Below are 22,746 nucleotides of genomic sequence, written 5' to 3' on the forward strand. Positions count from 1 at the left end.
GCCTTAACCTTCGCATGTCGAATCCACAAACTCACTTTAATCCTCTGTCTGTAGATCTGCGGGTGGTTTCAAAGTCACGTTGAGTGAAAAGGCAACATGAGTCGCTGTGTACGGTTGTCACAATTGTAATTTCCTATTTTCTGGCGCCAAACGGTGAAATGAATGGCTGGGTATTTCGCAGCGTGTTTGCAATGACATTCCGAAATGCCTCTAACACTCTGTTGCCTCTATAGATAAGGCAATACATAGGAACCCATAATTATTCATGACGCGGCCCTGCACCCTGCCGCACACCATCGGAAACTTACCGGAAGGCTGTTGGAGGGCTTGCCCCGTAATTTGCGCGTGTGTCGACTTTGAGTGGGCGTCACTTGTGTGTTTGCTAGGCCTAGTTTAATTATTGATGGCTTCCCCAGGGCAGCCACGTCGTTCCTGGCTTTAGCTCTCTCAGCGACAGCTGCATGAGAAGCCCTGGGCGCACGCCTCTGCTAGCAGAGCGGCTGATAAATGCTCGAGTGCCTGCAGTCGTCAGGTGTTCGTTGCTACCACCCGCTAAGGAAGGGCTTCTACAAAAAAGTCCTCATCATTGTGTTAAATGAAGTGTCGCCGCAGAGTGACGTCATCGGTCCTTTTTTATTTGTGTGCTTGGCATATCAATGAAGGGGGTCTGCTGCGTGGTTGACGCTGTAGACCGCAAGAAGCTCACGCCGCTATCCGTTTTAAAGGCGGACTTCTCGCAGCACGGTGCGCACGTTGTTGGCATCGTACCGACCCTGAACTGCGGGTGGGCCTGCAAAGTGGTAACCGGTGCGTTCATATGCGTCTGTCTGCATCATATGCGTCTGTCACCTAGCCACTACGCCTCGACCTTGGTAACGCGTTTTGCGTATTTTTGCACTTCTTAACATATCTGATAACATCAGCTTTATGGTGCGTTCATCGGTAACTCGACAAAAGTAACAAGATGCCTTTCATACGTTGAAGAATTACAGGAGCGGAATAGAACTGCCCGGCCATTCCCGGATTGGGAATGGGCTAAGTTTTTTCATTCCTAGGAATTGAAAGGAATGGAATGGGGGCACCCATTCCACCACACTGATCCCAACCACCATGATTGAATGCCACGTAGCTGGACAGAACCAAGGTAATGTTGTTTGCCGTCACTTGGAGATACCAACTTTATTTCTTGCATTCTGCCTAAATAAATAATTAGTCTTAATTAAGTAATCAACTATTACAATTATATTATAAGTGTCAATGCGAAAATTGTAGAGCAACATGAAAAACTCCCCATACAGCTTAGAGTTGCTGAATGCGTGCTACATAAAAGGATTTTCTCCGAGCGTGAAAGAAACCCGCGAGTGCACGCAAATTTGCAGCGCGACTGGCCACTCGAGGCACTTTGCGTGTATTCGCGACAATCGAACCCACGCAAGGACTTGGATTTTAGTGCCTTAATTCACTTAATTAACTCTGTTTTAATTACTTCGCCTTAATTCGAACCCACCAAAGGTCGAGGGTTCGATGACTTTGGTCACGCTAACGCTGACAACTACGCCGGATTTTCCGCCTCATCAGCCTTATTATCCATCCATCCTCTTACACCAACCCAGTGGCCCAAGTTGTCTAGTTGCTTGAGCCACCAAGTAGGTGCTCCTGGTCGGGATGCCGTCGTGGTCGTTGCATCATCGTTATTCCAGCTTGTCAACGGACTCTCATCATGTCGTTCTCGTCACGCCATCGACATGCATTCGTTGTTACACTGCTGTTGTGTTGGTCGTTCCATCGTCTTCACCCCAGATTCGTCATCCGACTCTAGTCGATCATGCCGTCGTCTTCACGCCATCGCCGCTGTACAGGCTTCGTGATACAGTAGCCGTCGCGCCAGTGTCGTCATACACTCGTCGTCATGGCATTATCCTTATACCGTTATCACGTGATTGTCGTCATTGCGTCGTCTTCATACTGTCGTTGTCATGCCGTTGTCGCGATCGGTAGTAGTGGTTCCATCGTAGTCATTCTAACTTCTTCATCCGACTCTAGTCATGCCGTCGTCTTCACGCCATCGTCGTCACACAGTCGTCGTTATAGTATTGCCGTTATGCCGCGTTGTCACGTTATCGTTTTACCATTGTCATCACTTGAGTAGCGTCAGTACATTGTCGTCATGCCATCGTCGTCATACCGCCTTCACGGATCCATTGACACAGTTCCTCCTTCGTCATTACATCGTAATCATGCTGTCGTTATCTAATCGCGATCGTGCGTCGTTGTCATGTCATCGTGGTCATGACATCGTCATACAGTTGTCATACAGTCGTCGTCATCCCATTCTCCTCATGTCGTCCTCGTCGCGCTGTCGTTGTTATTCCATAGTCGTCATTTAAGAATCGCCATCTCATCGTCATCATACCGTCTTTGTCGACGTCATTCCTACTTCGTCATTTCGTTGTGGTCACAGCCTCAGCGTGATACAGTCGCCGTCATGCCGCCATGCTCATGGGTGACCTTGGCAAGCAAGTGTCATAACAAAGTAAGACGATATCGGTGTAGTTCGCATATAGCCGAAGCAACGGGAGTCCCACAGTGATCAATCACTACAGTTGTTAAATAAACGTGACTTCGGGTATACGGTGTGTAGGTGCATTGCTCGAATGCTAATCAACCGTTGACAGCCATTGTGAGATGAACTCTGCTGTATTTTTTCACTTCGCTGTAGCTGTCTTCAATTTTCTGGTGCCGACTTCTTGCCTCTTGTTCTGCTTGTCTAGCCGGGCACCAACACAGTGGCACATAACCAGTTGCACATACTAAATGGCACGAATTGTTTATTCGGGCACATACCCATTTGCACATGCTCAATTGCACTTGTGTCTAGTGACCCAAGTTGTCTATTCTTGCACATGCCCAGTGGCTTAAGTTGGCATGACAGTGATTATATACGTCTGTACCTGATGCATACCGCAAAGTGAACGAGGTCCCCCGCAAACATTTTCATCGCATTAAAAAATACTGGAGGCTTCTGCAGGACGTTGCCAACAACATACCGTTGGTTTCATCCGTACAGAAGGCTTCGCGTTTATTTAAGACATGGTCTATGTTAGCAGGGACACCTGGTATGATCATCAGCTTATAGCGCCGTTATACTCCATCATTTTATTGAATGCTATACAGCGCAAAGCAGGACACGGAAAAATACAAGTGTTGTTGCACTTCCTGTCTAGTGCCGTGCTTCCCGCTGTAAAATTCGGCTAACATGCCTGGGAGCAGAATGTGATAATGGCTTACACTATGAAGCTACTCTAGGATGGATGAATCAGAGATGAACGACAGTCTTTAATGCAGGACTTAACAATGGCGCCTCTCAGCTGTAGGCGATCTTTAAAGCGTAGAGGTCGTTGCGTCCACGCGCAAAAGTGCGGCCTTCGAGGCATTTTGTTACGCAGAGGATCCCGTCGCTGAGAGTAGCGATGTGGGCACCGTCTAATGGCGGCTCGCTCATTTTTCTGCGAGCTCGCACGTTTGCTAATTGGCCGCTTATTATTTGGTACGAAGTTTTCTGCACGCAAAAAAAGAGAGAAAAACTTCCTTACTTCGGCTATCACTGTTGGCAATTGAGACGCCGCAAGTCTTCTACACTGGTTTGCTATATCGTTACCCGACAGCACAATAGTGGAGGGAAGCTTCCATGCAAACAAATGCGATGCGGGATCGGTTGTTTCCACTGCGCAAACCGACGCACTCGTTATCTTTTTAGTAGGTGTGCTTGAATAGCAAAAATTACGAATTGATTGGAATACGAATAATCGAGAAAAACAACCTACAAATTTCGAATTGAATATCGAATATTTCATCATTCTATACTAAGTGAAACGTGGAGTGCGAGTGGAGTGCGTGTGGTAAACAAAAATAGAGGCTTATCTATGCTACGATACATGTGTGCAAGGAGACAATGCAAGGGTCAGGCAAGGAGATACAATCTCTTCACGGCTATTCATTGTGTGCTTTGAAGTAATGAAGCTATTAGACTGGGAAGGTTTAGCTGTGAGCATCAACGCCGAGTATCTCAACAGCCCTCGGTTTGCAGATGGCATTGTCCTAGTCAGCAACATTACAGTATTTCCTAGGGTTTCTGCTGGGAAACTGCAGAACAGTTGTACACTTGAGTGTTTCACTGCGATAATGCGAGATCGCGGGTTAGATCCTGGCCGCTGCTGCTGTATTTTTATGGGGGTGAAACGAAAAAAAAAAGAACACCCGTGCAAGTAAATTTAGCTGTACGTTCAAGAACCCCATGTGGTCAAAAAACCAATTAAAGCAAGAACTAAGAGCATAAAAACAAATAAGGAAAAAAAAACGCATCTCTGCGTGCATCGCGGCAAATGACGCACATAAGCTCGTAAGCATGGTTATGTTACGTCAGTGCACGCATCATAAATGCCAATGTCGGCCTAGTAGTAATGTAATGTATCGGGTGAGCGTGCTACTAAAAATTAATTAAAATATGGGGTTTTACTTGCCAAAACAACGACCTGCTTAGGATGCACGCCGTAGTGGGGACTACAGAAATTTGGAACACGTCGGGTTCTTTAACCTGCACTTATATCTACGTACACGAGTGCTTTCGCATTATATATATATATATATATATATATATATATATATATATATATATATATATATATATATATATATATATATATATATATATATATATATATATATATAAACGAGAAGAAAGGGGGTTAAACCGAGGGGCCCGAATTTCATTAGTCATTTCATAAGAAGCCAACAAACATTGACACCGAGGACAACATAGGGGAAATTACTTGTGCTTAATAAATCAAATGAAGAAATGATAAATTAATGGAAATTAAAGTGGATGAAAAAACAACTTGCCGCAGGTGGGAACCGAACCCACAACCTTCGCATTTCGCGTGCGATGCTCTACCAATTCAGCTACCACGGCGCCGTTTTCCCATCCACTTTCTTGCGTATTTATGTGTGTGACCTGTTCGAGATTGTCTCGAATCCGGCAACATTGATGCCTTCAGGTAGCATGTGTGGGTTTATTGACCGGTTGCCTTCACCCAAAAAGATCACGTTCTTGTGACACCTGCGGCAGAAACGACGTTCCACGTCCGCCGCCAAGGTCTGTGAGTGGTGGTGCTGGCTAACACTTCCAGGGATCTACTAGGACACATGGTTCCACGTGGAAAACCAGCAATGAAAAGGCCGAGCAAAGAACCGGTATCTCGGCACAGACATGAAAACAGCGCGAAGCATACTGCTATTAAAAGGCAGAAGACGAAGTGTTTTATCCAACAAAGTCAGCGAAAGGACTTGTCGTGCACGTGTTTTGTAGCCTTATAATCTGCTCGTTTCTAAAATTCTGCGTGTTGCCCTGTAACTTCTTTTCTCATAATAGTTGTGCCACTACTTTAAGAAAAAGAATACTGTGAAATGTAATTTTATTTCACAGTCACAACTGCTATGACCTCGCTTTTGGGAGAAGTTTGGAGAAAAAAATAACAAAAAAGACATGGTTGATCCCTCTTACACAGGAATCGGTAGAACACGAAAGCGAAACGTGTCTCTTCACAGAAGCCGAAATCGCTTCGTGAACTCATGAACTCACACTCCGCTGCAGCGAAAAGCGCACTGTTTGCGGGTTGGTGGCCGTGTTGCACGCAGGTTTGCTTCGCGCGCGGCGTCCTGGCGGGCGGCGTCGAGCAGCCGAGCTTCTGAGGCACGAGCATTTAGTTCCGGCTCCGTAGTGTCTTGGGCAGCCACTTGAGTTGTGACGCGCTCAGCTTCAGGATTGCTAGCGGCAGAGTTCGCAGTGTGAGCCGCGAACGTGCGAAGGCGTTCTGCTTCACGCTGGCCTGTCTCCCGCTGGACCAAAGCGAGGTTTGCCCGTCGACATCGTTGCCTTTCTGCGCCGCTTAGCGCAGCAGTTTTATTGCGGTAGCAATTGTATGGACACTCCAGGCGCATTTCTGCCGTCGCCGTGTTCTTCGTTGGTGCCATCGCAAGCGAAGCAGTGGGCGGCGTGTAAACATTGCTGATGCATGTTGAAGCTGCACTCCGTAGATAAGGAGGCGCCACAGGCTAATCGGCAACTGCGTCGTCGCTTCAACAGAAGGCCTACGCCGCCTACACCATGCTACACCGCGCTGGAGCCTCCGATGCGATGAGACTGCCGAAGCGCTCACTGTCGGCGCTCGTCAGTGTCATGATGGAGTACTTCGCTTCACCGCTCCTTGATGGCGGCATCAGCCGCGTCAAGATAAAGCTCCTGCGTTCGCGCCGACGTCACAACCCTTACAGGAAGTTGATGGCGGGTGCCGGTATAAAACGTTTTCGTGTTAAAAATGCTTTGAGAGAAGTTTTTAGGAAAATTCGTTATTTAAATTCTGGGTGTTTACGTGTCCAAAGCACGATCTGATTATCAGGCACGCCATAGTTGGCGACTGTGGAAGAATTTTGACCACTTGGCGTTATTTAGCGTGCAATAAAAATTTTGAAGTACACGAATGTTTTTTTTTCCATTCACCCGCATGAAAATGCGGCCAAACTCCATACTTATTGCGCAGATTGGTAAAAAGCAAGCGTTCGTTTACAACTCATACCGAAGTGGGCCCTAGGGAAACTTGTTCATGTTCTCATAGGGGACGATATTTCACCAGATGAATCCACAGTCGTCTAAAGCATTCGCGTGCAGCATTTCAGCAGCGGCGTGCTTTCGGCTTGCCGAGGTGTTCAAGCATGTCGTAACAGCAATAATCCAATACCTAGCTCATAACTTCTGAGCACTTCGAAACAAAACGGTGACATGTAGTTGGCAGACTACTAGGAGCCACAACCAGCCCATCCTTCGCTGCGAAAGACGTTGGAGCTGGAGCACTGCGGAAGTGGTTGGAGAATAAATGTTCGATTACCAAGAACTCCGGTCATACGGAGCACATTCAAATACTTCTTCATATATAATATTGTCAGGATTGAATATTCTGAATATTCCGAATTGTTTGAAAGCTTTATCAAAAAATGTTGTGGTGCGCCAAGAGAGGGTAGAGCACTGAAAGTTCTTAGGAGGAAGAGAGATAATTAGGGCCATGAAAGAAAGGTCAGAATAGTAGTGGAATCTAAGCATATATACCTGCCAACTCTCTGGAATTTTTAGCAAGCTTTACGAATTTGGGATTGTTTTACTATTTTACGAAAAATGCTGTTCGCGAAGAAGTTTCGCTCGTTGGTCTCCGAACCTTGCTTTGGAAATTTTCCCATGGCGAAAGGGTGCAAGAGGGGGGCTTGCTTTGAGCAAGCGCGTGCAGTGAAACTTCTCAAACACGCGACATCTGCAACAGCAATGTCGCTGAAAGACCTAACCGTGGTGTAAGAAACAGTGCGTTGCTTGTCAGTCTCGGCAGTTCCAACTTTGGTGCTGCTGCTGCTCCTTGTGTGCTGCGTGTAAAACTGTTGCTATCGTTAATAAAGTGCTTAAATATCCCACAAAAGACGCTTGCTCGAGGCAAGCTTTAAATGAATACGTACTTCCCCGCCACCTCCCCCCCCCCACCTCCCGTATCTTGCACCGTGATTTTTTCACCCTTTCTTTTTCTTTGAACAGCTTGGCTAACACACAGACGGTGTAGGTGACATTGTAAGGAAAACAAAAATAAATGTTTGGTCATTGCTGATGGCCTTGTTTCACTGGGGACATTCGCAAGCGATTGAAAGACGTTCTACTGCCGACTGAGGGCATCAGTGCACTCGCAGCCACTCTCGACGCGTGGAACAGCGCTCAGTCAGTAAGTGACTGAACATTGCACTTGCACCACTACGCAGGGCACATATGTTCTCGGCCGCTGCCGCCTGCTGTTGGTCCCTGCAGCCGGGGGCAACTGGGCCCACTGTGCTTTCGATGGCCGGCCCTAATGCTGGCGCCAGCCTGGCCACAGCGAGCTGTCTGGGTGCCGCCTGGGGGCGACACGGTTTTCCCGCGGCGCCTGCAGCCACAGCGGGGCTAGGGTGCCACGCTCCATCGTTTGCAGCGGCGTCATACGGTGCCGTCGGTACTGGGGCCTGGCCGCTTGGCGGGGCTTCTGGTAAGTGAGCAGACTTCCCGCAGCTGTCCCACACAAACATCCCACATCTTGTAACTACAGCTGCGATTGTGGGGAAATAGCTATACTGCGAACATGTGGAACTGGCACTGAGAGAGTCGATTTAAAGCAAGAAGACTGCCTAAATGTGACACTCTTATCATCATCATCAGCAGCAGCAGCCTATTTTATGCCTACCGCGTGACGAAGGCCTCTCCCCGCGATCTCCAATTACCCCTGTCCCATGCCAACCGACTCTAACCAGCAACCGCAAATTTCCTAATTTCGTCGCACCACCTAGTCTTCTGTCGTCCTCTACTGCGCTTCCCTTCTCTTGGTGCCCATTCTGTCACCCTAATGGTCCAACGGTAATCTACTCTGCGCATTACATGACCTGCCCAGCGCAATCTTTTTCTCTTTATGTCAATTAGAATGTCGTGTATACACGTTTGCTCTCTGATTCAAACCGCTCTCTTTCTGTCTCTTAAAGTTACGCCTAGCATTCTTCGTTCCATCGCTCTTTGCGCAGTCCTTAAATTGTTCTCAAGTTTCTTTGTCAGTCTCCATGTCTCTGCCCCATATGTCAGCAATGGTAAAATGCACTGATTGTATACCTTCCTTTTCAATGATAACGCTAAGCTTCCAGTCAGGAGCTCCCGATGTCTGCCGTATGCGATCCAATCCATTTTTATTCTTCAGTGAATTTCCTTCTAATGGTCAGGGTTTACTGTGATTAGTCGACCTAGGTAAACGTACTCTTTCACAGACTCTAGAGGCTGACTGGCGATCCTGAATTCTTGTTACATTTCCCAGGTTATTCATCATTATCTTTGTCTTCTGCATATTAATCTTCAGCCCCACTCTTACACTCTCTCTGTTGAGGTCTTCAATCTTTTGCTGTAACTCGTTTGCAGTGTTACTGGATAGAACAATGTCATCGGCAAACTGAAGGTTGCTGAGGTATTCGCCGTCGATTCTTACTCCTAAACCTTCCCAGTATAATAGCTTGAATATTTGTTCCAAGCACGCAGTGAATAGCATTGGAGAGATTGTGTCTCCTCCTCTTACTCCTTTCTTTATAGGTATCTTCCTACTTTTCTTGTGTAGAATTAAGGTAGCTGTGGAATCTCTGTAGATATTTTCCCATGTGTTAACGTAAGCGGTCTGTACTCCTTGATTACGCAATGCCTCTATTACTGCTGGTATCTCTACTGAATCAAATGCTTTTTCGTAATCTATGAACGCCATATAGAGAGGTTTATTGTACTCTGTGGATTTCAAGATAACCTGGTACCTGATTCTCTATAATGGACCACATCCATTGTAAAGAATCCTTCCTCAAGCCTGACTGTTCCCTTGATTGACTAAAGTCCAGTGTTGCCCTTATCCCATTCAAAATTATCTTGGTAAATATTTTGTATAATGCTGGGAGTAAGCTAATATGCCTATAATTTTTCAGTTCTTTAATGTCTCCCTTTTTTGTAGATTAGTATAATCTTTGCATTCTTCCAGTTTCCTGGGACCCTTGCAGTTGATGAACATTTCGTATAGAGAACCGCCAGTTTTTCAAGCATTATGTCTCCTCCATCTTTGATTAAATAGACTGTTATTACGTCTTCTCCTGCCACTTTTCCCCGTTTCATGTCTTGCAAGGCCCTTCTCACCTCATCTCTAGTTATAGGAGGAGTTTCTGTATCCTGTTCATTATCGTTTCGAATGGAGTTCTCCTGAGTCCTCTTGGTACTGTACAGGTCAGTATAGAATACTTCCGCTGGATTTATCATACCTTCGAGATTGCTGATGATATTACCCTGCTTATCTTTCCATGTATACATCTTCGTTTGTCCTATGACAAGTTCCCTTCTCACTTATTTGAGGCTGCGTCCATTTTTTACGGCTTCCTCAGTCTTTCTCACGTTATAATTTCCAATATCACTTATTTTCGCCTTGTTGATACATTTTGACAGTTCCGCGAATTCTATCTTACCTCTTGAGTTGGACACTTTCATTCTTTGTCGTTTCTTTATTACTCGTAGGTCCTTTGTTATTTGGGAGAGCTTGCCTACTAGTTGCCTTGGTGCCTTGCCTCCCACTTCAGCTGCTGCCTCTGAAGCCAGCCTCGTTACAGTATCATTCATTAGCTCTATGTCATCATCACCTCTCTGTTCTAAGGCTGCAAATTTGTTTGCAAGTACTAGCCTAAATTTGCCTGTTTTTACCCTTACTGCCTCTAGGTTGACCTGTTTCTTCGTGACCAATTTTACTCTTTCTCTCTTCAAATTGAGGTGAATCTTCAATTTGCCAGCACACGCTTATATAAGCGTCAAAGGGATCAATTCGTTATTGTCATCATTATTGCATTCCATTCATCTGTGTTGCACGAAGTAAACATGTACAATTGATACCAAGTCGCCTTACAACGCATATCACTTGCTCCCTTACGCAAATATACAGAAAGGCAAACACTTTTTACGAATGTTCCTTGTCAGAAATGTTTTGTTCGATCGGAAATAAACTGCCCGCAGTGGTGGTTAAATGCAATAATTCTCAGTCTGAGCATGAAAGAAGGAAAACAATGCATGTAGGATAACTTTAGGGCAGTGAAGATTGGGGCCTTAATGAAATGGAAACGAAATCTATAAGGATGCGACGATCGACTAATCAGGTAAGTGTATATGTCCATAGTACGTTCATTATCGTTATCGTTCATCACCTTAGTCACAAATAGCGGCTAATACCCGTGTCACACGGGCACATTTGGAAGGCCTTCCAGTCGACGGCCTTCGAAATGCCACAACTCTATCGACTCAAAGGAGTTGTCGCGCTGCTACACGGCACTTTCGAAAGGCCGTTGAGTGGTTCAGGCGTTTCTCGTAAAATTGTGTGGCGCTGCGGATCTTTACTTTCGTTTTCATGTCACGAAAAGTTAAGCAACATTAAAACCACTTCAAAGCACTATAATTTCTTTTATGTTTGTTTATAGATTTAAAGAAATGTTTATACATTGCCATACATATATGTTTAGTTTTTAAGTTATTGAGTAGCGAAACTGCGACAACGTTTGCGTCGCTGCATGTCGATGTTGTCGAGAGTATGTGCAGTTCACACATATCAAGTGGCAAAAATACTTTATTGAATAATTAATAACACTCATATATAGTATTTTTAGAGCATTTTGGTTTGATTTGTTTTTTCTAACCGATAGTACGAGCACACTGTGAACGAGAAGGCATGTTCGCACTGTTTCTGTTTCCGTTGCTCAAAGGCCATCGAGATTTCGATAGAATTGTAAGGTGTTCGGTTGACTCGATAGACTATTGACTCGGTGGCCTTCGAAACCGCCCGTGTAGCAGCTCGAACTTGACCTTTGAGTTAACTGACTATCGGTTGGAAGGCCTTCCAAACGCCCGTGTGACACGGGTATAAGGTGCTCAAAAGGCCGACAGTCTGCATTTAGGAATGAGTACAGCGTATCCAGATTCCTTGTAATGAGTATGGCGTTTGGTCCAGCATACGTCCAGCACACGTCCAGGTGTGTGTATATGCATGCTAGAGTATAATACCGCATGGCTACAATTTCTCATTACTTTGAAAGGATACGCGCATTACCTACATGTGTCAGCCTGAACCTTCCTTCAGTTGATAGAAGGCGGGGAATCGCGGTGACTTGCAAAGTGGCCAACACCTCTCTGCACTTTGCTTTACTCGCAGGCGGTTTTCTGTCGTGGCCCATGGTACGCAAGCAGCGCCGTAGCCGTACGGCATTCACGCAGCAGCAATTGTCGGCGCTGGAGCGCAGCTTCGCTCGGGCACCCTACCCGGACGTGTGGACGCGTGAAAGTCTCGCGCTCACCACCAACTTGCCTGAAGCACGGATTCAGGTACGCGATGGCTCTCTCTTTTACAGTGGCAACTGTTAAGGGCTCTTCTTGGGTAGGAGCCAAAGCAGAAATCATGCATGGCGTCAGCTGTGGCGTCAGCTAAAGCTAGCGCAGCTCTTGCTGCGCTAGCTGTAGGTGGCGGTGGCGACTCAGAATATTTCGTATTCCTATGTATACGATCGCGTGGAGAGTAGAGTTGTGCTGACTTGTGTAACGGGTGCGTTGCTGCCTTGACGGAGACAAGTCTTCCTGTCGAAACGTTGGCTTCCGCGACATTCCTAGATCTGCCATCGATAGTGTCTTAATGCGTATCTTTCTTGCTCTTTATGTGGTTCTCGGTGTATGGCGTTTCTTCTGTTTTGCTCGCGTTAATGCTCAGGGGACCACGGGGGTTGCATAAATCGGAAGCACACCGACGACAAATACGCTTAGTCAGGGCACATGGAACTGGCTTACTTCCAGAGAAAGCTAGTTTTAAAGAAGCGGCGCAATAATATAGCGGTCATGACGGAGTCGCAACAAGGCTCTGCGCGCGGTGATACATCATCGGCGATGGGAACAATACACGGCATCGGGATGGCTCTCTTGGAAAACTGTTCAACCTAGACAAGCGCTGGAGAAACACGCTCGGAAAAATAAACCTCGCGACTTAACAGTTCGCGGCAAAAGTTTGGAATACAGCGGGATCGGACAAGCGGCACGATTCAGCGGCTGTACTATAGTCATGAATAGCAACAAGTTACCGCTCAGGAAACCTCGGAAAGTGCTGCCACTCACAAATCCTCTCGGCGACGCGGTCGCCCCAGGGCTCGCCGGCCATAGCGTGAACCTCGCTGCGTTGTCGCAGTCTACCGGTTCTTCGGGACACGTAACGGCGCGTTCATCGGTGTCAGCGTCGAACAATGTGACGTCCAAGCGCAGAGCCGCTGCGCCCGCGACGAAGCGCATGCACTGCCCGGCCGCGTATATTGAAAATCCAGAAGGCACAGCAACCGCCTTAGCAACCGCGGTTGAACGCGATGGCTGCAACGCTGACGGCGACGCTGTGATGTCATGCTGTGAGGATTACTGCCTTTGCGTGTCGCCCACGATAGGTTAGCTTAGGTTAGGTTAGCGTAAAAAAGCGTCAGGTGGTGCGGCGCATTCTCAGAGCGGTTGCAAAGGGCGTAGAGCTTCGCCGGCATCGTTTCAGCCAATCGCGTTCAACCACGGTCGCTGTGCCTTCTAAATTTCCAATATATGCCGCCCGGCCAGCCTTCCATGGCATGCGCAGGCTAGTTCAGCGCTTATAGGTCCCACACGCTCACACCCATGCCCAGGCGTGCGAGAAACACGCCAGACACGCGTACTGCATGCAGCTCTCGAGAGTGGTCGTCGCATGCGCTGTGGCCGTGGGCGCGCTGCTGCGTGGGAGCATGCGCAAACGCGGCGCGCTAACATCAGATAGTGGCCGCGGGTTTTAATAATGCATTTGGCGTGCATTATTGCACTCATTCGATTTTTCTGTGCTTGTAGGTCTGGTTCAAGAACAGGAGGGCTAAGCATCGCAAGACGCAGAAGCAGATGGGCCCTGTGAGCGCAGTCAGCAGTGCAAAAAGCGACGCGGAAGTCGGCAGAGACGACGAAGAAGAAACGTTCGACGGTTTCCGTCCGGCCAAAGGTAGGAGATCCCGAAAACGCCAGGGCAAGCCCGCGAATGGACCTGTTTTGTTTTAAGATTGGACTTCCTTCCCCTCTCCTTCCCATGTGGTTTCTTTTCGGTGCTTATGAAAGGGGCAAGGAAAGGACCCGAAAGCAGGATGAGACCTTGAATGGGCCCGAAACAGCGCGAAATATGTGCTCCTGGGACATTTGGTTCTTATTACCTACCTATAGCGTATTGCGAATGTTAAAAACAAGCTTTTGTGTAAATACGAAGGTTAGAGAAAGAAAGAGAGAAATGCACAAGGAAGAGGCAGGGAGGATAACCAGGCGCAGTCTGGTAGGGTACTCACGATGGTGGGATGGCTGAAATAAGCATTTCCTTGTACTACACGTACAGGGTACAGTGACCGTTTCGCCGTGTTCGTATGCTCAAAGCCGCTTATATTTGCCTAAACGCGAAGAAGATTTAGCACCGTGGTGGAATGTCATGTTAATATTGCATCTTGGTATTGTAAACAAGGCGTTCTTTAGCGACTTCAGATCGATTTCAAGTTTGTGGGCTCTGGGTATCTGGCCGCCCCTTTCTGACCACTTTCGTGAAAATAAGACAATTTGGCGCATTCTAGAGCGCGTAGGACAACGAAAAAGGCGTCGAAATGAAGTCTGGAGCAAACAAGATGCACCAAGTTAGTGTAGAGCTGTGCACGGAGCAGTAATAATACGCAATTAGCGCAAACAGACCAAGATTAAAACCAAATGCGCTCGTTCAAACTGCGCACGCCAAGAGCCAGAACAGGATGCGTTGCTTTACTCAACGAGAAATGTGGGTCGATCCCGGGGACAATATAGAAAATCTGGCCGATCCCCAAGGTGGTGCAGTCTAAACAACAAACCCCATGGTACACTAATTCCTTGATATCAGCCGCTGTTGACTCACCATTTTTTCATGTAATCCCGCGCCATTCAAAGCAAACATGACAGATGCCTTTCATTATCTGCGACGACATAATGGCCTAGATGAAATACGTGTGAAGTATTCTCGAAAGCTGAAAGCAAGAATATGCTGAAACCACTTCCATACAACTTCGCATGCGTGCACTTGACATGTCGTTCACGTTCGCGGGGTCGGCGTTTTTTTTTTTTTTGACGCATTCAAGGCAATGTGCAGTATGTACCGAAAGTCCCACGAGGATATAAACTGAAGAGGCAACCAGAAATCGTACAGCGCTACACTCACCAAAGTCTAAATAACAGCGCATTCGAGGAGCGAACCGCGCTTACTCACTGATAGAGAAAAGGAAGTCGACCCGCCATAGCTCGGCTAACTATAATATAGTTGCGAAGGTGAGTAAGTACGAGAAATCGCTCGCCTTTGAAACGCACCGAGCGCGGCTTTTAGAAATCACCATTTAAACGATCACCACCCAAGAAGGGTCAATTGAGAGCTTCAATCTGCGACTGAAATTCATAAAGAAATTAAGGAAGCCAGAAGGGAATCAAAAAAAGAGGAAAATTTCAGGAGTAATTTTCACTATGCTGCGATGATGGAGCTCGAAACAAGTGACGAGCTATGCAAAATGCGCACCCATAGTTGCGATTATGGCAGAATGTCACAAAATGCGAACTCTTTGGGTTTAATTCTGCATTTTATACTGAACTCAAGTGTCTCAGATAGCGGGAACACAGAAATCTGAAGACCTATCTCGCCATCGTACAATGGACTCGCAGGCCAGCGTTCAGGAAATGTCCTTATCGAAAGCGACGAGTTCGTTTGTCAACAGCTTCAAAAAAAAAAGAAATTCGCGCTAACTTTTGCAATGAACTCGCTCAAATTTCACACGAACGGCCGGTGCAGTCTAAGGATACCTTTCGCTCCATTCGATTCCTTTCTTATCGTTCACCGTTCACGACTTAACAATCCTAGACATAGCGTGGGCGTAGCGCCGCTAGAACCACGGAGGAAGATGCGAAAAGGAATGGTATTGGAACAGAATCGTCATATTGCGCTGGCCAAGTTGTCGTATTCATCCGTGTCGTACAATATAACACTAACACTTGGCATCATCGCTTGCCTGAATAGTTCAGAAATAGCACAGTCGTAATCGAGCAGCTGCGTAGACGTGATTTGAGTTTACCGCCTGTAGCTTGCCCAAGCAAGCAAGCAGCGATTTCGAGTGTTGTATTGGACCACAAGGATTAAACATGCAATACTGATGCGAAATTTGGGCGCTAACAAAGCGGCGGTAAGTGCATGATATATATTTTCCGCAATATTAAGATAAAACCGCCAGTCGCACTAAATGCTGTCCGTCCGCGTGAGTCCATGGCGAGATCCGCTGCCCTTTACAGGCTTTTCTATCCGCAAGTGCGTCACAGGTAATTAATCTTCGCGGCCTCTGGTTTTCGTACAGCCAGCCGCAAGCCACACGGAAATACGGTACGACGATGACCGTTTCCCAGAGTCAGTGGCGTAGCAGAGGGAAGCACAACGTGCCTCGCTCCGCCCCCCTCCCGGATGCGAACTGTCCAGCCCCTACTCCTCCCCTCTCGCACTCCTCGCTACTGCTCAGCGGTAGTTTCTGCAGCCTGCCACACACGCCAAGGATGTACTTTGGAGTCTGAAACTACGTGTTTGCTCCCTGTTTAGTGGGACGTTCAGTACAACTTTATAACCTTTTCCGCTGTCGTTAAAAAGGAAATTTCATCTGGTTCTTCTCCAGGGCTGAAAACTGCGGAGAAAAAAAAATCACCGACGATTACGATACTCCCTAATGCGAAATTTGAGCGCAGCTATATACGTGTTTTCATTTCGCGATATAGTGGCTGGCGCGGACAATCTGTCTTGTGCGGCTCGATGCAAATAGAGCAAGGTGTGGCGCGACTGCCTTGCTAATGGGGAGATCGCCAGAGGAAGTGCGTGGGTGACGCGTGGGCGTGATTAGCAGCCGCCTACCGAAGACAAGCTTCGCTCACGCAGCGCTTTGTGTCCACACAGCTAGGCGACGCGCGCTTCTCTGTCGCTATTGGCCTCGAGCTCCACCACTGGAAAAGCTGGCGCCACCGTCGGCGTGACGTGCTAGGAGGGATCACGTGGACATAGCGGCCGCGTCGGCTGCTTCGGGCGCGCCGAAGCGAGCTGAAAACGAGTTTAAATTCCCTCGTACGCTGCGGTCCTCATTCAGTGGCGAAATTTTCCCGCTTCGAGTGTCTCCTTTACAACGCTTGAAAGCACTACAATAGGTAGTGGCTGCCTTTGAAGGCGCGCAACATGGTAGGCTACTGCTAGGTACCGCAGGGCCGGACGCACGTAACTGAGGCCGGTGTCAGCCTTATTCACACGTAGCCGCAGGACAAGAAGCTGCGTGAAGCTTGGCTCGCGAAACATAAAACCGGCAAACAGTCATTGGCTACAACTCGGGTATGCAGCAAGCACAGACGCGAGGAAGATTTCTGCTACGGCGCCCGGTCTGCGATCTTCTGAAAACGCGCACTGAGACGCTCGCCCGAGTCCGCTGCCCGACAAATGTCATGGCGGTTTGGTCTATGAACTTGTCGATGCTATAGATACTGGCAAGTTCAGTGGAGTGGAAAGGCAGCGGCAAGAAGCACATTTAAAAAAAGCATGGCATATGGTCATGTTTGTGTTATGAATTAATGCACTGGATTACAATCAAGGAGCAGCGGGAAAATGCACGCTGAGGACACCGATAAACATACAGTGCGACGCAACTCGAGAAATAGAATTGAAAGGTCAAGGAATTTAGAAGCACAGAAAGATTGAATCGTCGCGACGGCACATCACAGTCCCCGTAGGCGTCGAAGTCTCTACATATTCACTGCAGTGAAATTATTTTTGAACAGCTCTGATAGCGCCCACGCATCAATGGTTGCTTGTATGCTGTCAAATGCTCATATTCTGCGGCCTAAAGCTCATGGCACGGTGCGAAAACGCGCACGCGGAGAAAGCGAAACAGTGCGCGGACAAGCATGCAGACGCGCAGTCGGTCGCTGCGAATCTGCGCGATCGCTGCATTGAGGCTTCGTTCTATTACGCTCTGTTTAGTTATACAAACGCTATAAGAACATATTTCACATAGTTTGCTCTCAGTGTTTACCGACCTTTCACGCAAAAAGCCGGTTCGGGAGATTCCATCGCGGCGACCGCGCGCAGTGGCGTTCAGTGTACGTATCCGGTAAAGAGATAGCGTCTGTAAACGATTGTGTGCTTTCAGTTTGCCCAAGATTATTATTTACTCAGTAAGAAACTTCTCTCGTTTCGAAAGTACTTACAGAAATGTGCGAGAGAGCTCCCACGTGGCGTTTTTAGTGAGCGCTGACAGCAAAACCTATGAGGAGCGCGCCACGTGATCCCTCATACTACGCCAGCGAGGCGCTTCCGATAGATGGCGACTCCGTAACTCCTCGCCGCCAATACCGTAGCGATCGTCGCCGCAATGCTCCTCATGCGCGGCACTACGCTTTTCTTCTCACGCTTTCGCCGTACCCTCCTCCTCCGCTTTCTTCCTCGCGCTCTCCTCGCTCTCGCTGTTTTTTTCATCCCCCCCCCCCCTACTGTGCTCCGCGTTCGCTCTCATCTTTCGCTGTGGTCGTTCGCTCGGTTACGAAGTAGGATGCCAACGCCCACACTCGCCGCAGGAACGGGCACGTAACTGCACTCTAAAAGGGGTACTAAAGAAGTAATGGTATAGGCGCTACTGTTTGTCCTTTCTCTGTAGAATTCTGCTACAGATGCGTACGACCCGCCGAGCGTCGGCTGCCGTTGCTCGGTGCTGTTGCAGCTGGCACTCCTCTGGACATAGGGTGCTTCACCGGCGAGCGTGAAGATATGGAATGCCATACACGCTTGATCGTCTTTTCGACGCCAAAGAGCTGGCGACGAATTACCAGGGTCACCTCAAGATAATTGACAAGCGATCATGTGTCGCGTCTTCTTCTGTTCAACGACCCAGAGCTGACGAACGACACAAGTTCTAAACAGCAATGGGTCATCTGCGATGTGCGTCTCTAAATGGCTACGCCAGAATTTTTGTGCTTCACTCGAAGTACCAGCGCATGCCTGTACAACGACGGGGCCCGGCGCAGACTATTGACAGGCAAAGAACCTCCCTTCAAGGTGACCACAACCGCCCACCACATTCATTGGATACAGTGGCGACAGTCCAGCCTACAAAAAGCCAACGCTGACAATTGCCGTAGAACAGGGTCTACCCAATTTAACTTGAAATTGCATCTTTTTTGCATCGATTGCGGGTCGAAGGCTGGACACCAGAGGCAGAGTCCTGCGAGATGGGTGGGATTTTGCGGAATGCTCTGCAAATTCCAATTGGCCGAGAGGAGGACATTGAATTCCCTCGTCGAGCGAAAGAGGGAAAAGAACTGCGTAAAACGCCACAGCGCGGAGGTGTGAAAAAGCAATTCCTGAGACTTTTCAAGCCAGCGCGGGTTTTGCCGTCGTCTGATAATTTTTTGCGTATTTATTTTTCTTCTTGGTCTAATAACGTCGAAAATGCAAAACTAACGAAGTTAATTGTCCCTTCGCCAAGCGTCAGCACTCTTCAGTACGCAACGCTATCGCTGGCCGCAGAGCGTCGGAGGTTTCCGGTGACCGACCTGGTATGGAGGGAACTACCGGGGGTCCGGGAAGAAACTCCCAAGCTTGGAATTCCAAGGACTCTTTTGTTTTCTTCAGAGCCCTTGTTTGTGGTGACATCCATTTGTCTTCGTTATCAATTCGCTGATTATCACGACAGGTCGTTACGAACAGCTCTCACGCAAAAAAAAAAAGAAGTCTTGGTGATTATGAGCCATTATTTTAATTTTGCTGCGTTGGGCGTGTTTGAAAGCACATCCCTGGTACGCTAAAAGCCAAAAAAAAGTTAACGTCTGATAAGCAAAAGTTACTAGCCGCTAACTATAGCAAGATGGGTACGCTCGCAATAATTTGTCGCTCCAACGTTCCATTTTTTTATTAACCATTTAGTTTTCTTCTAAACCATCATTTCTAATTAGCACGCGTGCAATTTTTATTTATGCGATGCAGGCCATCCAGCTTCGAAAGTCCGCTCAAATGAGTCTGCGGATGCAGGAGAGAACTTGCAAGATGCACCAAGCGACGACCTAAGGCGTGTCCAGCGACAACGTCGAGGGGAAGGTATACACGTCACAGCAGCTTCAATGCTAAACACTGGTGGAATCTGACTATCCAGCTGAAAACTAACAGAAAGAGGATGTTAAAGGGCCCTTCGCCAGGTCTGACCATTTTAAACTGACAAGCCCAGCGCCTACTTCACGCGCCTGCGACCGTGTCTGCAAATCGTTCCAGCGCTGCGCTGAACTTTCAACCGGTCGAAATTTCAATCCAAACACTGCGCGTCCTATTTCTCAGAAACCAATACTCCTAGCAAGAGAGTCGACGTAATACGCACAAATGCTGTGACGTAAAACACAGTCCAAGCAACGTCAATTCATGACACATTATTTGGGTAAATCGTCCAATGCGGAACGCGCAACTCCGCCACAAGGTATGCGCCACAGCAAAGGAGCAGAAGACAGAAAAATTTAAAAATTAAGGGAGGCGTGGTTCGTCTCGTGAATCGTATAGGCGGTCCCTTGACCCCGGTATAGGCTCCCCAATCTGGGTCAGGCGGCGCTATACGGACGCTGCTGAGGATCGAGGGCCGCGCGCGGGAGCAAATGAAGTCGCAAGCGCGCGCGGTCGCGTTACCGTCACGTGTACTGGAGTATGGGCAGCAAGAATTGGGGTGTCTCCCGCGCACTTATTCGCACAAGCCTGCCGTTCAGCGCCACAACAGCCTCAAAGAAAGACTCGCCCGTGAAATTCTACATAGTCCCGAGTAGGCAGTGCAAAAGGAAAAAAAAAGGGACACACGAGCGTGCACCACTGCTGTTGTTGGCAAAGTCAAGCAAGTCGCGCTTGTTCGCTTTCGCATGACAGATTTTTAACTTTGTCACGCAGACAGTCGAGGAGGCTCTCGCTTGTAATTGGGGTCCGTCATTAAAGGGGACACTGGGGCTCGTAGCATCAGTTGCCCTCAATCACCGAACGCGGGCTGCAGCATGAGCTTTGTCCAGGTGCAGCGAGGGGCGTGATGTGATGTAATTGCCATATTAAAAACGAAAACGGAGAGGCATAGGATTCTTCCAATAATAAACCGACTTTAATAATTATTTCGGTAAAACGATCCCTAGGCGGCATATTAGGACTTCCAGTGTATAAATAAAGTTAGCAATGGGGTCGGGTGAGGAGACCTTCTAAAGGCACAGGACGCCCCACAAGAAGTTCCACTAAACGTAACTTACCACGGCACTAAAGCTACAATTGTGATATCTACTAGCAATTAATCTAATTCGAGGTTTCGACAAGGGCCTCAAAGAAGAGAAAGCAAGGGCTGACGAAGTTAAGAGGGTTATAAAAGTAACTTGGCAGCATTTCTTGCCTTCTTAGTTGAAAAAGGAACTTACATGAATTCAGCACACTGAGCGCTGTCCGTGCTTTGTGTATCGTATATCTTGTAGCGCGATACAGAAGTTCATGTTCTAGTATGCTACAAAAATGCGAATACCGACACAGCTAAAGAACATCGTAGAGTACATATGGCAATGTGCTCTTCTGAAAAGGGCGTTTGCCAAACGGCGCCAACTGTAAGTACGAAGAAGTTAAACAAAAGCGAGAATCAGTAACAACAGCACGTATATGTGTGTCTGCATCACAGTTGCCGTTGTCTAAGCGACTCGGCCGTTCATAATGACTCGTATCAGGGTGGAGCAACGCGGTTTATATGCGCAGATATGTATGTTTTGCTACGTTTTGACATCATTTTTTCATATCAGCAATGCGCTGTTTCCACAATATTCGAAGCTTACAACGATGTGTGGTTGTAAATGTCGATGTAAACAAAGGCTGTGCTCGCAGACTTCTTCAATATGGAAAATGTATTATGAATGTGAAAAAGGAATGCAGAAAGCGAGGCGCAAGAGCAGACGTCAGCGACAGCAGACTCAGCGAAACAAACGACCAAATTAAAAAATTAAATTATGGGGTTTTACGTGCCAAAACCACTTTCTGATTATGAGGCACGCCGTAGTGGATGACTCCGGAAATTTCGACCACCTGGGGTTCTTTAATGTGCACCTAAATCTAAGTACTAGGGTGTTTTCGCATTTCGCCCCCATCGAAATGCGGCCGCCGTGGCCGGGATTCGATCCCGCGACCTCGTGCTCAGCAGCCTAACACCATAGCCACTGAGCAACCACGGCGGGTGACCAAATTACAGTGCAGCAGACTTCTCTATAAATGATCTTGTTCAAAATTATATATAAAACTGCTTACATGTTGTTCCCCCCCTTTCAGTAGTTGCCTTAACACCTCTACAGGTTGAAGAGAGGAAACTGTGTCGTGCTGAGGCAGGTCGCCCATAGATACGCCGCTGATTCACAGCGGGATGTGAGATAGAGGCGACTGCACCAAATGCGGCAGGCTGAGTGTCAACGTATCACTGCAAACCACGAATATCTACTGCAACAGAAACGACACGCCCAGACTCAACAGCGGCACGCAACTCGCCAACCATCTTTTATTTTATTTTATTTATTTATTTATTTATTTATTTATTTATTTATTTATTTATTATAAATACTGCGATCTAAAGTTAGACCATAGCAGAGTGGTACATTTTGATAGGAAATGTACACTTGTGTAAAAAAGAAAACTAATAATAAGTCAGTTTAGAAGGATACAAAATACTTCAAATTAAGTATCGCTTCAGACTGGCGGACAAGTAATGCAAGAAGCATGCACTTCCTCGAGGACAAGTTTGGTGCTTAATGTAGTGTCTGCAACGTCTACGCTAGGCATCAGACGTCCCCTACATATAAGATAGGTACGTATCAGTGCTTGTGGAAGTGGTCACTTCCGAAGATCTCACCCAATTTGTTTTCTGCTCTGGCTGCAAGACCAATCTCACGGCGGAAAAAAGTTCCACAACTCTCCAAATGAAACGGTTTCAGATGCGATACAAAACCTTCAAATTTACCACCATCTAAACGAGAACAAGTAAACGTCTCGATCGTGTCGC

At 47.5% G+C, this 22,746-nt stretch overlaps 1 protein-coding gene across 4 annotated transcripts in view; it reads left to right on the top strand.

Annotated features, from left to right (window-relative positions):
- Positions 1 to 22,746, top strand: part of LOC135918734 (homeobox protein otx5-A-like) — an 87,663-nt gene that overhangs the window by 61,016 nt on the left and 3,901 nt on the right. For 3 of the 4 annotated variants that reach the window (XM_070529392.1, XM_065452379.1, XM_070529390.1), the window contains 4 exons: positions 7,849 to 8,108; positions 11,817 to 11,986; positions 13,502 to 13,646; positions 19,692 to 19,802. In XM_070529392.1, the coding sequence (XP_070385493.1) occupies positions 7,856 to 8,108; positions 11,817 to 11,986; positions 13,502 to 13,646; positions 19,692 to 19,802 (679 nt within the window). In that variant the 5' untranslated portion in view covers positions 7,849 to 7,855. The remainder of the gene's footprint in view (positions 1 to 7,848; positions 8,109 to 11,816; positions 11,987 to 13,501; positions 13,647 to 19,691; positions 19,803 to 22,746) is intronic. The other variant, XM_070529391.1, reaches the window with a different exon arrangement.

The sequence above is a fragment of the Dermacentor albipictus genome, unplaced genomic scaffold (genome assembly GCF_038994185.2).
Source record: "Dermacentor albipictus isolate Rhodes 1998 colony unplaced genomic scaffold, USDA_Dalb.pri_finalv2 scaffold_21, whole genome shotgun sequence".
In the NCBI taxonomy this organism is placed as follows: Eukaryota; Metazoa; Arthropoda; class Arachnida; order Ixodida; family Ixodidae; genus Dermacentor; species Dermacentor albipictus.